At 45.1% G+C, this 15,966-nt stretch overlaps 1 protein-coding gene across 12 annotated transcripts in view; it reads right to left on the minus strand.

Moving 5' to 3' along the window:
* Nucleotides 1-15,966, minus strand: part of Spats2l (spermatogenesis associated serine rich 2 like) — a 179,634-nt gene that overhangs the window by 92,850 nt on the left and 70,818 nt on the right. For 11 of the 12 annotated variants that reach the window (XM_015994027.3, XM_076550358.1, XM_015994034.3 and 8 more), the window contains one exon: nt 5,320-5,380. In XM_015994027.3, coding sequence (XP_015849513.1) covers nt 5,320-5,380 — 61 coding nt within the window. Of the gene's footprint in view, nt 1-5,319; nt 5,381-15,120; nt 15,250-15,966 lie in introns of those variants that run through there. The other variant, XM_076550357.1, reaches the window with a different exon arrangement.

Consider the following 15,966-nt stretch of genomic DNA (forward strand, 5'->3'; position numbering starts at 1 on the left):
TTATGTGCACACACCCTACATGTGGACACACACACACACACACACACACCTACATGTAATTAAAAATAAAAACAAATCTTTAACAAGATAAAAAAAAAAACCAAGAAAATACCTGTAAACAGTGAGTTATTCCCAACTATAAGAATTCAGGTTGCCCAAATATTTCGGTCTGCTGTCTGTCTGCTATCGGTTTGCTTTGGGGATCCATTCCACGGGCATTGCTTTGGGGATCCATTCCATGGGCAGTTGATCACCTAGCAAACTTATCTGTTATCCTAATTCGCCTGGGACCATGGTGCTTACTCACCGTCTTCTAAAGCACATGGAGTCAGCCCAAACAACCCAACTAAGCTCCCATTTCCAGGAGCAATTTAAAGCATACCTTAATAGCCACGAGTATGAAAATGAGATGACATTTCCATTAACCTACATTCTATTTTTCAAGAAGCCTTGAGATTTGATAAAACTGTATAAATGAGATTTCATAAGTCTCTAAAGAACTTAACAGTTCAAATGCTTGTGTTCATTTGTCTGCTACCCATTCATTTATCCAACTCTAACCAAGGGGCTAACTATGGGTCAAATTCAAGAATGTAAGACCCACACTCTGCTCCCAAGGAACAGCTAGACTTAACACAGGGAGACAGGCAACTAAGCCTCCACTACATGCAAGTAAGCTGTGATGAAAGATGTGGAGAATCTTACCGAGGAAGGGCAGGGGAGGGGCATAATGCAGGCAGGGCAGGAAGAGAGAGAGATGTCTGACAGAATTCCTGAATGAAAGGAAATGGAGTGAGACATATATATCATTCATATATATATATATATATACACATGTATATGTATATGTATACACACACACATATATACATACATACACATATATATACATACACACACACACACACACACACACACACACACATATATATATATATATATATATATATATATATATATATGAATGAGCAGGAAGATATCCCATACAGGAACCTGCCTTTGTAATGGCTTGTGGGCAAGCATGTTCAAGGTCACAACAGCAGGCTGAAGGGCACATGTGGAGAAACAATGGTAGATGAAAGTAAAGAGGAGGCAGGGTCTGGTCATGAAGCAGATGTCCGCCATACTAAGGAAACTCAACTTCCATTTAAGCCCCATTTTCAATTTAAATCCTTACAATTAGAATCCAATAATACAAAGTTATTTTGAAATAAAATGTTGTAAGTATTTCTTACAAGTTTTATTTATCCTGAATGTTAAGCATTATTAGCTTCTTTTCTGGACTAAAAAAATTGCAGGAAGCTGGGCGGTGGTGGCGCACACTTTTAATCCCAGCACTCAGGAGGCAGAGCCAGGCGGATCTCTGTGAATTTGAGGCCAGCCTGGTGTACAGAGTGAGTTCCAGGACAGGCACAAAGCTACACAGAGAAACCCTGTCTCAAACAAACAAACAAACAAAAATTGCAGGAAGACAAAAATCGCTTCTACTCAATCTGTCTCTTTGATTCATTAGAGATATACAGAGGATTCATTTCATTATCAAACCTTTTTTTTTAAAACAACAAAGATTGTGTATTTCCCCCATTTACTTATTTATTTATTTTTTTGTGTGTATGTGTGTGTGTGCATGTGTGTGTGCATACATGTGTGTATGCATGTGTGTATGCATATGTGTGTATGCATGTGTGTGTGCATATGTGTGTGCATACATGTGTGTGTATACGTGTGTGTATGCATATGTGTGTATTCATGTGTGTGTATGCATGTGTGTGTATGCATATGTATATGCATGTGTGTGTATGCATATGTGTATATGCATGTGTGTATGCATATGTGTGTATGCATGTGTGTGTGCATGTGTATGCATGCGTGTGTGTGCATGTGTGTGCATGTGTGTGTGTGTGTATGCATATGTGTGTGCAGGCCTGTAGTCAACCCATGTGTCATTTCTCAGGAGCCATCCATCTTGTTTTTTGAGGAGGGTCTCTCAGTGGGTCCTGGAGCTCAGAGATTTGGTACAGCTGACTGGCTAGCAAACTCCAGGGATTTACTGGTCTCTGCTTCCCACTGATGTGATCCCAAGCTCCCACCACCAAACCTGTCTCTTTAGTGAGTACCAGGTTCCTCCTCAGAGTCGCCCTGTACTCACTGAGCCATCTCTCCAGGCACCTCCTATCATAAGACCTTTTTTTTTTTTTTGCCATCACAAGACTTTTATTTTTAAATTTTCCACAGCTGTTGACTAGATATTGTATCAAAAGCACTAGAGATCTGTTCACTAATCAACAAAGGCTTATAGCTTAAGAACTAACAGTTGTTATTATTCTTAATTTTCAGAACTGAAATGCCATTGCTTTCTGTGACAGATTGAGAAACAAACTAATCATAAAAGGCCATAAAAGCTAATAATGAAAGGAAATAAGTAAACTAAAATAGATCAAAGTGAAACTATATATGATCCGAATCTGTTGTTCATTATGGCTTATTTGATGGAGTTGAGCAATCTATTAACTTTTGACATGGGAGGGTGGAATTCACTCATTGACTCAGAGGAGCTTCACTTTCACGGTCATGTAGATCCACAATATTTACAACTTAACATCACCCTTGCCCAAAATACTGCCCACAGATTGATGAGTGGCCAAGTGCAGTAGCAAAACATTCACCATCTCGTTCTCCCTCACATGGTCACCTGACGGGCAGCCCCTGATGGTCAACACACTGATGCCTGAGTAAAGCATGGCATCTTCATGCTGAACCTCTGTGGTGTGCATCCAGACACATCAGCCTGTTCCCTCTGTTCTGAGTAAGACCATCCAATGCTGCCCCCTAGGTCTCCATGGTGGTCCGTCCACTCACTGTGCTTCGCAGGAATCATTTGCTAGAAACCTGACTCCTTAGAGTGCTTTACCAGTCTGTAGCCTGATGTGGAGGCTGCTGGATCCAGCCATCAATAGATGGCTGGAAAAAGCCAATCTTTGGTCAGCACCAGAGAGCCCACCCCAGCTTTTCAAACTGGGGACACATATTGTCATTTAAATAAAAGGAGACTATGAAGGCACATTACCAAGGAGACACATCTTTATGCTGTTGTTTATTCAATGACCAATAAGCTAAAATAGTTTAATATTAAAATAATATGTGGAATACATGATGCAATATAATGGATAAAAATTTCACATCAATTAAGATAGCACACAAAAGTCCGAAGAAACTGTCTGTTGGTAAAAGTTGGTTTTTTTTTTTTTCCATCTTCCAGAGACGTGGTAGCAAATCTGTCTTTCTGTTCACTAGTAGAAACTCTGAGACGCAGTGGAAAGGGAGTGGGCTTTGGAACCAGACACAGCTAAGTCTGACTTTGACCTAGTCAAGCGTGACTTCAAGGCTCAGTGTCCTCATCAAAGAGGAAGTCATTGAGTAGATGTATAAACACACAGCACATTCTCACAGGCGGCCAGGTGCTCTGAAAACGTATCCTTCCAATCCATGCTCCTGTTTACGCCTTCCCAACAGCTGGCTTTTGCCTATGGAAGCGAGCTCTACCTAGTTCTATCATGGCTGGCATGCAAATCCCTTCAGCAGTCTGGTGGAGCCTGAGGTCCATCCTTCTCAGGACGATGTATTAAAATTTATGACAGACAATATGTACGATTACAAAGGAAATAGCTCCTATTGAAATAAAGGTCAAATACTAATAAAAACAAAACACATGCTACCATAGCCCATGTACTTCTCTATCAACACCTCAGATAACACATTCTGGCAACAGGGTCTACAAGGACAGTTGTTTTGAAGAAATGATGAGCAAGTAACACCTCGTGATGTCTATAACACACATAATTTGATATGAAAACACATAAGGTTTCTAGAGACGTTGAGTTACGGGGTCCTGCTACTGTGGGGCTTTCCACATTTCAGGCTTGAAGGAACCGTTAGTTTCTCTTAGATGTGAGTGATGATAAAATGCACTTGTAAGACACAAAGTTCCCATCCAAGCACATAGAATCCTGGATTCCACCCACGGTCCCCTGAAGGTCCACAGCCCAGGTGAAGTGGTACCCTCTGGCCTTAAATCCCACCCTTTCTGCCTGTCACTCCCAGGCCCAGCTGGGTATCTGATCTCCAAACACACTCAACTCTGTGCATTTTGAGCACTTACTTTTGCTTTTATATATGATTCTTTGCTTTTCTATATGATTCTCCGCCCACAGATCTTTACATGGTTGTCTTTGTTCCCATCAACTTTACGTCAGTTCTAACATGACCTTCTCTCACAGGGCTCTTGGGACAGCCTCATGGAAAGTAGTCACCTCCCCACCTCCCTTCCCACCAAAGCACCCTGCTGTGTGTTTCTCAAAGCTGTTCTCGGGTCTGAAATGATTGTGCTCATTTATACGTTCCTGCATTTATTTTCGGCTTCTCTCCCCTAAATGTGCACACTACGCGAGCAGGTGCCCCATCTACATGTTTAGTGCCACATGACTGGCACCCAGTAAAGAAGGAAATTGCCAGGACTTGGCAAATACTACTCCTCTCAGCCTTCATTCCATATTGTTAGTACGGCATGAATACAAAATGATGAGGGGCAAATACCTATCCTTAAGTGAGTGACAGTCCCATGGAGTCTAGGGTACCACTGGGCAATTGTGACATGAGTAGAGATTGACAGAGGTTCCTGTCCAGGATCTCATGCCCATGCGTGAATCTTAGGGAACACAGCTCCTACTGATAATCTTTGTTGCTAGGGAGTAGGTTGGGTAGCCTTCTCTCAATGGCCTATGATCCTGTGCTACTAGGAGTCAATGCCACAATGTATTAATTAATACACAGACACCACGAGGATGCTGCTGACCCAAGTGGGGTAAGCTGGGAAGGGCTGGGAATGGCGATCAGTTGTTACCAAATGATAAAGATGGGAGGGGGAGTCAGTGTCATGAACTCTCAGGGTTAAAGGACTCAAAAGGCCATCTCAAAGGACCACAGGATGGCGGGGGAGGTAGTGCCATACTCAAGCTCTTAGATGCTGCCTCCTTGCTATAGGAATGAAAGCACACGACTCACCTGGGCTATTGCTCAGTTTCTGTCTCTGTATCATGGGGATGATGGTCAAAAACGAGAAAATAAAAGTATCATGCTTATCACACCCTCCACAGATATAACTTTCTGATAAATAGTATTCCAAAGCAAGAAACTTTCTATGTGTCTCTGCAAACCATTTCTCCCTTCTTCATTATAATCAAGTTTTTCCAGCAGGGGTTATGTTATCTGGTGAGCATCTGGTGAGCCGTTTCTGAGAGCCAACATATAGCAAGCCCTTACCTTCTCCTTGACATTCACATGGGTATTGAGTTCAGCCATCTTCCTTCTAGGGGTATAAGCCCTGTAAAGAAGGGATAAGAGAAATGGTTAATGTTTCGGTGATTTCCCAATGTGTTGTTTTTATGTCCTGCTGTGGTCTGAATGAGAACGGCTCCCACGGTCTCGTGTATTTGAATGACTGGTCCCCAGCTGATAGAACTGTTTAGGAAGGATTAGGAGGTGTGTCACTATGGGTGGGCTTTGAGATTTCAAAAGTCCATGTTATTCCAAGTTTTCACCCCCACCTCTCTCTCTCCTCCAGCTTATGCATCAGATGCGAGCTCTCAGCTACTGCTCCAGCATCATGCCTGCCTGCTTGCTATCATGCTTCCCACCACCATGGTCATCAGCCACCCTCTGAAAATGTAAGCTCCCAATAAACTCTCTCTTCTATTAGTTGTTTTGGTCCCTGGTGTCTTAGCAGAGCAATAAAAAGTAATTAATGCTCCCTTTAACATGGTAAACAATTTCATTCAGTCCTGATCATAAGTACTATTTAGAATGTAGAAATACTTTCCAGTTAAACATTTGACTTAGGTATGTTCTAAAAAGCATGTTATGATAACTCTGGAAGACAATGTAAAATCTTTTTATTCGTACTGTATTAGCATGGAAAATGACGCAGACAGACGGGAATGAACCCAAACTGTGTTTCTTCTTATTGTGAAAAAGAAAAGGGGGGTGGTCAAAAACTGAAATTGTACCAATTTCAAATAAGCACTGTCATGGCAATCCTCATTGTGGAAAGGTTGTCATCAGCCCTGGGTAATCTCACACACACGTTAAACGTCTTGAGCACAGGTGGAGAGAACTCCAGAGGAGCCAGGGAAAACGGCTGCCACTGTATACAGAAGAAACGCTATTCTCTCTTTTCCTTCTATCTGGGATGTTCTCGCCCTAGCATGGCCATTTCTTTTCTGTCAACTTCATCTTAGCTCAAGCTTCTCCTTCCCTGAGAAGGGGCTTTCCTGGCCACTCTGGCTATGGCTGCCACCTCCCTGGCTCGCTCTCCACTGGCACGCTTAGAATACCTAACAACTTCCGGGACACATGAGTACCTCATCACATCTTCCAAAGACCATGAGAGCACCATTTCCAGTCTCAACGGACTCTGAACACTGCTCACCACCTTCCTACCCTTAACTCCGGGCTGCCACCATGGCTGTCTGTGAAATAGCCCCACCCTGAGATCTGTGCTCCTCACATCGAGCTGTGGTATTTTTCTTTCTCCTATGTGGTCAAAATCTTTGACCATTGTTATTGAAACCGAATCTTAAGCCTTTAATAATTTCAATCTTTTTGAGACAGAGAATAAATGACTTCTATACCTGACAGACTGGCCCAGAAGTTAGCAGCAGGTCACCCTCTGAATATATATGACCTGTCTGCATGCTGACCACTTCCTGTCAACCAAGAGTCATGGAAATGCGTTCTTGTGTTCTTTCTGACTTTTGACATAAAGTATCCCCATCTCCAGAGAAGACACATGTAAGTCACTGCTTGCAAAAATGTTTTGATTTCTTCCACTTTCTTTTAAACCTAGCTCTCAAGTAAAATATAAATTTTGATTTGATACCTTTTGCCAGTTTTTGGATGAAAACTTGACCATATCGAATGTAGACTCTATTATCATTCCAATCATTCTCAAATAGGAATCCATTTATACATATTATCAAATACTGGAAACAATCAGATTTTATTTTTAGAACTTTCCAAAGAGTGCTGCCAACTGACACGTGCGTTTTGGGCATGCTAGCCAGAGGCCCTGCACACTCATTCCTAGGAAGGTGGTTCTCTGCAACATGCTCTGCACAGACGACAGCCACCCCACTGAAAACACCTCTCACCTCTTTCCGTTGGCAAATGCTATGTCTCCAAAGTTGGCACAAGGGAGACAGCAAATGTACTGGCTGGCAAATCATGCCTCCAATCTATTCCGGATTACTCCTGCCCTTGAATGGTACTAGGAAAAGATTATTCTCTGATTGTCTCTAACATCCGTCACCACGGTGTCTGCAAGACGTTCACGGAGATGAACTTCCAAGACTTCTGCTTGGTTGTCTAATTCTGGCCTTGCGTAAACATCCACTGATCATACGGCTTTTTGTCAGGGCGTGACTGTGTAGATATGGAGGGGATATTAAGATGACCACGTGTGGAGTTACACAGGCAGTGAACGGTGGACTCTCTCTGGTGCCATCTGATTGACAGCCTGTGAGCGACAGCTCCACCAGCCGGCTGTATTTCTACTTTTTCCATTACAGATGCGTGAAACCCGATGGAAGAGGTTTGGTTTTGTTTTTGCATTCGGGCTTTAATGTCTAGGCTGCAGCATTATCTACAGCTCAAGAGTTAGAACCCACAGAGGAATATGGGAGAAACCCCAGTGAACAGGGGTTTCTAAATTCCGAGGAAGCAGCAGCCCTGACGGTAAGCAATGTTCACAGGACAAAGTGCTCTCTCTGTCTCATCTCTGTCTGTCTGTCTGTCTGTCTGTCTGTCTGTCTGTCTGTCTGTCTGTCTCTCTCTCTCTCTCTCTCTCTCACACACACACACACACACACACACACACCTACTTTCTTGGCAATTTCTCTGCTCACTGACCTCACGGCGCAAAGGCTCTTCTTAAGAACTGATGCCAGGAAGATTAATCATGACATTATTTTTTTCCGTGAAAGGAAATGCTGAAAACAAATGCGGATTGGCGCCATGTAGGTTTCTCAGATGTGAAGACAGGAATGATTGTAGGAGCTTAACTCTCTCCGTTTCCCATATGGAAGGCTGCCCCTATAAGCTCTTCTTTCGGGGTAGATTTTAGGGTCCCTTCCAAACCACGCCTTTTTTTTTGCTCACTGATTTACAAGAGAAGGTTGGGAAATCGCCCATAGCTCCAATAATGGAAACTAATTGAAGGGCTTTAATCTAAAAAGACAAAAAATTTCATTTGTCTTCAAAAATTATGAGTTATGTTAACTAGATATTGGGGTCTACCGATAAGGACAGCTGCCAGGGGCACTGTGGGTGGCTGAGGGAGAACTGCAGCTTTCAGATGTCTGAACTGCAGCTTTCAGGTGTCCGCACCTCCTGGCTGCCACCGGTCCTGCCTGGATGTCCGGAAGCACACTTGGCTTCATCCCTGTCCCCTGTGAGGACGAGACTGGACTGTGGCCCTCAGCTTTTGAGACTCTGTTTCCTGCTATGAACGGCATCTGGCCAGTCAGTCGCACTGAGTCTCAATCTTGTTTACTCTAGATAGTAAAGGAACATGTACGTCCTCCGAGAGGCACACTGTTACTTCCTCCATACGAGCCCAGGATCCAACCGTGTGGAACTGCAGCCCCTCAAGCTGCAGACAGAAGCCTCCAATGCTGGCATTTTTTTCAGGCCCTTTGGTGAATGTTTGGAGTCAAATCCTCCAACCTGCACTTGGTTATCACACTTGGTAGCATGTTATGGCTGGATGGGATGCACGCCTCACTCCTGACCACTAGTTGATCTCAAGAGCGTCAAGTCTACCAGGTCGGGCGAGCTCTGACTTCTTGGGGGCGGGGGGTGGGGGGTGGGGGGGTAGGTGGGTGGGTGGTGGTGAATGATTTCTAATTCTTTATTAGCACTTGAGGCTGTTCTTGGAGCAGACTAATTACTGGGGCCTAATTGTAGGCATGCACAGCATACAGCACTTTAATCAGTAGCAGGCTGCAGAGGTTGCCACATGACACACAGCCTATGTGCGAAAGAGGTTGCACAATCTACATTTGTGTACATATACCCCATGATGTTTGCACAACAACAAATTTGCCCATGATGCTTCCTCAATACCAATGTTCTAAGACATACACACTACACTCTAGTCTGTGGAGGCATGTTCCCTGCCGATCTATCAACTAGCACAAAGTTACGATGCCCAAAGATGTAAATGCTGTTTTTCACATAGCATTTCAAAAGCTAAGTTAATGGTTTAAGGTTTTTTTTTTTTTTCTTAAAACAATAACTTAGATGGCAATAATAGCATTACAAATATGTCTAGGTATCCTATGTTTTACTATATCCCCTAGACAAAAATAAAGACCAAGAAAGTTGTAAAAAACTTATTAGGCAAAGACATCAATCACAAAGGAAAGAATTCACCATTTTAATATATCATCTCTACGCTCCTCCAGAGTAAAATTAATAAAACATAAATATGGTAAATACCAACCACTTCAGGCACAGAGTTCCATCAAACGGAAGTGCTCGCTGAGCAACGACCTTACTTAGCATGCATTAATGAATTCTGAAACCCTACTAGCTTCCAAGCAAAAGTAAACATTTTTATGAGAAATAAACCCGAATAGTAGGGAATCTGGCAAATATATCTGCCTCAGCCTTTCTAATTGACATAATACAATGAAGTTTAATGTGTATGTCAACGTGATCAATTACCGACTCCAAGTTCAAATATTGGTGTTTCTCCCGCAGTCATGGAAACAGGAAAACTTCCAAGAGTGGCCAGAGACTGCCTGCCTGCCTGACTTCTCAGCATTTCCCTGGCTCCCTGTGGAGGCGGGGACAGGGTTTCGCTTTTGTTTCTCTGAAACCTAGGCTGGCTCTCGGCTTCACTTTCCTGTTCCCAGGCATTATGTCACACTGCCTGCATTGGACTTGAAGGACTGGAGGAAGGCCAAGAAGGAAACTTAAGAAAACGATCTTCACAATTTCTCTGGAGGCATTTACGAACATCTTACATAATAACCAGACCGTGTATTTGGGGTTTTGAGTAGAGTAGCAACGTTATACGTCAGCGGCAGAGGCGACGGTAGGCGTCCTAGCTTCATGCCGGTACAGGGCAGGGGCTCTTCTAAGGCCTTGGCTAGTGATCAGAAGCTTCTCAACTGAGGTGTTTGCAAAAGAAAAGTCAAACTGGGCTACTGGTGAGTAACAGCTGCTCTCCAGGCCACTCTCCTCTACAGCCCGTCTGGGCTGGAATGTGCTGCAATTATAAAACAGCCCCTGACTTTCACAGACTTAGTACAGTAAGAATGCAAATGGTCTCATTCATATTTTTACATTGACTGTATGTTGAAAAGATTGTATTAATAGATTAAGTTAAACAAGGTCTATTATACTTTTCTTTCCCCTTCTTCGTCCATTTCTTTCATCATTTTTTTTTTTTAACGTATCTACTGCCAAATTCAAAATCGTGTCTGTGGACATACATTCTATTTCTCCTGCAAAGTGTTCTATCAGAGCAGTGGTTCTTGGAGTGTGGTTCCCAGGGGAACATCCTCAGCACCACTGGGGACTTGTCAGAAATGCAAATAGTCTGTCACATGCCAGGCTGGGCAACTCAGGAGCTGGAGGGTGGGGGAGGGGGAACATGGCAGCCAGGGGTTCAGCCAGACTCCAGGTCAGAGCCCACACCCACACGCTAGTCTTAGACTAGATCTCCATCCCCGGACATCAAGAGAGTGTGTTCCTCCATCCCAACACAACACACAACAGATGGGGGTCCTGCAGAAGTCTAGATGGATACATAAATGGTAGTTATTTCCTACACACTAAAGAGCAGTTCTTTTGTAAACATTATTCCTATCAATCAGCACACTTATGGAGAGCTCGCAGGGCGGCCGGTCCTCTGCTAGCCTTGGATACACGCAGTTCGGCTTGGTTGTTTCCCATTTCACCCCTGTTAACTGTGAGGAAGAAATGATATCTCTTTCCACTCTAGACTTGTCAACAGGGAGCACAGTGAGACTCTTAAGTCGAGATTCTACAAGAAGCCACAAGACCAAGGCTCAAATCCAGGCCTGCTGACTGACTCAGCCCCCAGCAATTACCAGGGAGTTCCCAGACTGTGAACTGTAGTAAGAACACAGCCCTGAGGATCCCACCTTTGGCCCACCAGGCAGGTATGTGATGTACATACTCAGGGTACACAGACTGCAGGGCCAAGTACTGGGCTTTCACCAGGATGGGCAAGGAGGCTTCTGTTACAAAGGGAGGCTGGCCCTCCCAATGTCCTGCCTTGGACATCTGAGAGCACAGAGAGCCACATCACATGGGTGTGTGCTACATCTATTTGATGCTACAATGCCGCTCAGGGACTGCGCAGCATGCAAGGGTCTATGCTGGGGGATGTCTTTCTGTGTGCTAGGATATATGTCGTTCCCATCGGTTAATAAATAAGCTGCTTTGGTCTATGGCAAGGCAGCTTAGAGGCAGGCGGGAAATCCAAGGAGAGAGACAGGAAAGAGAAAGGTGAAGTCTGGGGAGACGCCAGCTGCCGCTGAGGAAGGAACATCGAGATGCCAGCAGACCGGTAACACCACAGAACATGTGGCAAAACATAATTAATAGAAGTGGGCTAATTTAAGATATAAGAGCTAGCTAGCAAGAAGCCTGCCATAGGCTATATAGTTTGTAAACAATAGTAAGCCTCTGAGTGATTATTTTATAAGTAGCTGCGGGACCTTGGGGCTGGGTGGGACCTCGGGGCTGGGCGGGACCAGGGAACCTTTCGGCTACCGGTCTTTTGTCTGTGTCCTTGTTCTATGTCAATTAAAATATCTAAGCACCTGACTTTGGCATAGCCCAGAAAATGCAGTGATCATGCATATATTGAGGTGGTCTCTGATCTTGTGAACAGGATGTTGAAGACAGGATGAAATCTCTCAGCCAAAACAATGTCCACCAGTCCCCTGGAACGGGAACACCTTGACAGCTACAGTTTTTACTTAGTTCAGGGCATGCAGTTACTTTTGAAAGAAGGTGTAAGGTCACAGACAGACTTACTTCACTCTCCCCCTGACATCCATTATCCTGGAGCAACGTGTGGTGGACAGGAAACAGGACAGTCAAGCATGGGCAGGGAGCTGAGAAAGTGTTTCTAAAGGGGTGCCTTTCAACCTGACAGGGCCTCAGGTAGGGCTGGGCCTGTGAGCCTCGGGTCTCCCAAGTGGGGAGAAAAGCTGGACGGATTCAGTGACCTTGCCAGTCCTTTGTAGCTCTTGGACATTGCAAGTCAGAAGAGGCAGCTGGAGTTGCTGGGGACTCTGAGTGGCAGGAAGGTGAACCTTAAAAAAGAGGGTGAGCGGGTGGGTGCTGGGTTTGACATCCTCGGCTACTTCTCTATGTAGATCCCTTTTAAACTAGTTCACAGACTCACTTTCTGGTCTTCTACGCACAGCAGGGTGCCCACATGTCAAGCGAAGAGGAAGATACTTGTTCCTCAAAATCAAGACCTTCTCTAAACTTACTGCCGGGAAGAGTGGCCGCTGCCTGGACGTCCCTCTGGTTTCCTGGGCCCTCTTGACATGGCCTATAATTACTGAGATCTCAGCTTTACATTCCATGGGTTCTTTTTTTTTTTAATTCTCATACTTTCAAGAAAGGTAGTAGTAACCTATTCCTCCAAGGAAAGTCTCCTCAATTGTTAAGGATGAGGATAGGTAAACAATGAGACAGCATGGTGACAGAAATCGGCATTTCATAGGGCAGCACTTGCTTGGACATTTTTTAATTTGGAGGGAAAAAAAAATCTCAAGGTCGCGTTTTTATTCAAAGACACTTCAATGTACTCAACCCACTGTTAGCGCAACTTCACTGAGTAGCATTTTAAGGGCAAATGTCAGAAAAAAATGTTCACATTTAAAAGCTTTGGCTCAGCCTCTTTTGAAAAGCAGGGTTAGCCTTTCCTTTAGAAATGTCTCTGCCTACTAAATTCTTTGTGGGGGGAAGAAAGGAAATTGAATGTTTTATTTAAACAGGTCATTAACAGTCAATACTTATTTGAAAAGGCTGGCTTTCAGGGGCAGATAAAAGCTTCCAATCACTTAGAATATCACTTGAGCGGATCTAGGGCAGGATGTGCTGACAAGCTGCAGACCTTTCTGGGAGACACCAGACAGGTGCTCATGCAGGCGGCAGGTCCTGTGACTCCCAGCACCCTGCGCACACTGCAGAGATATGGCAGGGTGGGTACCCAGCACACTGCGTGGTGGACCCCGCTTGGATTCCCCTTTACTAACAGCTCCAGCAGATGCTTATGAATGAAGACAAACTTTTTTTTTTTTTTGCATAAAGTGCCAAAGCAGCTCCCTTCCTGGCTCAGTGCAAGTTGGGAGCTAGAGACCAGAGGATAGCAGAAATAAATGGAGCAATCTCAGCGGGTGCGGGCGCAGAGTCGGGGCTGGACATGTGGCAGCCTCTCTTAACAATCATCTGCGGCATGGTTTTCCTGTTTAATTTGAAATTATTTGATTTCACAGGTCTTTGATGGCTGGAGAATATAAATAAATGCCTATCTCCCAAAGTGACCTGACCAAAACCCACTTTTGATTGCTAGGTTTTAAAACAAACATGTGTTTCCATAGAGATGCAGGTGACCTGGACCCCTTGTACAAGTCGCTGCTTGTATCAACAATTCAATTACACTTGACTCTTCTAGGATGTAATGATGTAAACTCAAGTCTTTAAAATATGCTCATCCTCAAAGATGCCTCTACGAAGGCCAGTGTCATGGGAAGCAAAGAAGGGGTCCAGAAGAACCCCCCATCCCCACTCCTACCCCGAAGCACACCACAGGAGGCTGTGGCCAGGTAGATCACATGGTTCTCTTTTTCCTCCTTCCCAGTGCCCACAGGACAAATACCAAATCCCAGAAGGCTTGAGACAAGAGCTTTACATAACTCTTTACCCTCCAGAGCCCCCAAATCTTACCGCAAACTCCCCTCGAATGCCAAAAGAGAGACGGCATGTTTTCCTTCCCTCCATCTCTAACTAGAGGGAATGCCTCTGAAAAGGACGACGTTTTTCCCTTACTTCCTGAACATTCATTAATACTGCCAGTGCGCCAGGGCCATGGAGAATGCCGGGCAAGGTTGACGCTAACCCTCAGTGACTGCTTCCCTAAGAACTTTCCGTGCGTTTCCGGGTATAAACTCATTTTATCCTCACAGCCGGCCTTGTGTTAGATGGACTCGTGTTCCTGTCAACTTCATCTCACAGAAAAGGAGCTGAAAGCACAGAGAGGCAAGGCACACACACACACACACAAGTCACACAGCCAGGAAGCGGCTGAGGAAAGGTTTGAACCTTGGAATCTCCGGATCCCCAAGCTCTTGTTCTCCGAAGAGCTGACAGATCAGGGATAAGAACCGTCTGTGTTCACACAAGCCCAGGACACTGGAGTTGGGACTGATAATGATCAAGGTTTTGTAAGGAAGAGTTCTGTAAGGGATTCTGTCTGTAGCAACGGCAAGATGTGCCCAGAGTCCTGCCACAGATTTGCTGTTGTTGGGGGTGGAGGCGGCAGCGCTGGGTGACTTTAACTTTTTATAGCATCTTTTCTAGAAGACGGCATGGCTGCCCCCAAAGAAAACCGAATTCTGGGCTGGTAAAGAGGGCCCTGACTAAAGCCGGTGAACAAACCTACAGGTACACAGCTAATCCAGGACGGCTGGCTCTGTTACCACTGAACAAACTCCCGGTACAGGAACCCTTGGCTACTGAGAGCAAATTTCAGTCTCACAATCCCTAGTCCAACCAAGGCATAATAGTCCTTGCGCACGAAGTCAGTGTTTTCTTACTAAATATCTAATGACGTTCTCAAAGCAGCAGAGAGAATGTCAGGTTCTTCCCACACACCCTTGGCATGTCATTGGTAGTGGCTGGATCAAGGAGTTTGACTCTCAGAACCAACCAGTCCCTCTTGGTCCTGCCCACCCACCCTTCTTCAGGTCCCTGCTCTTCCTCAATTGTCCCAACCATCCAACCTTGACTCACTCTCCAGGTGCCTTGGTGCTTGGCTTCGGGCTGTCGGGCAGGTCCAGTGACCGGCTTCCTTAGCAGCCAAATGGCCAATTCTGTTCCTCCACGGGCCACTTTTTATCAACCTTTGTTTGCCGTGACCAGTTAGTCACCGCAATAGTGACGTAGCTAGAGCCGGGAACTAGAGTAGTGGCAGGATCTTGGGTGTGGCTGAGTAATCAGCAGTGGGACTGGTGGCCTCAGCCACCCAGGCCTGAGAGGGCCTCCCCATCGAAAGGAGACAGTTTCGTTTTTCGTGAAGCTGCTCCTGCTAGTGAACACCTAGGTCTTCCTACCCTGAGGGAAGCAGACCCAGAAAGCTGAGCCAGTAACCTTTACACTGACTGTGTAGAGGTGGGGGGGGGGGGCAGCACAGGCTGGGGCGGGAGTCATCGTTCCAAAGGTCAGTTTGGGCTACACCTGTCTGGGAAGGGCTTCTCGTCTTCCCAGGGACATCAGGACTGGCGCGTTCATCAATGAGCCAATCGTCCCGGCACTGCACCCAGAAGCAATCATTTCTAAATCCTGCATCTGGCTCTAGACCCAAGTGGAAACATCTGTTAGCTCACTTAGCATTCAATGATAACACGTTGTGGGGACGGAGTCCCACCAAAAGGGGAAAGCTATCCAGTTTTCGCTAGCGGAAGGAGCATGGGTTGGGGGTGACCATTTGGAGGCAGAGTACAGAAGGGCTTGTTACTTGGCAGGCCCATTTTCACCTACAAATCAGCCTGTTCTGTTTCTGTTGCCTATTAAAATGTTTCACACAACCTTGGACTCTGTCTTTTCAATCAGGCCTCACTTGACACTGGCACCAAAGCC

The sequence above is a fragment of the Peromyscus maniculatus genome, chromosome 13 (genome assembly GCF_049852395.1).
Source record: "Peromyscus maniculatus bairdii isolate BWxNUB_F1_BW_parent chromosome 13, HU_Pman_BW_mat_3.1, whole genome shotgun sequence".
In the NCBI taxonomy this organism is placed as follows: Eukaryota; Metazoa; Chordata; class Mammalia; order Rodentia; family Cricetidae; genus Peromyscus; species Peromyscus maniculatus.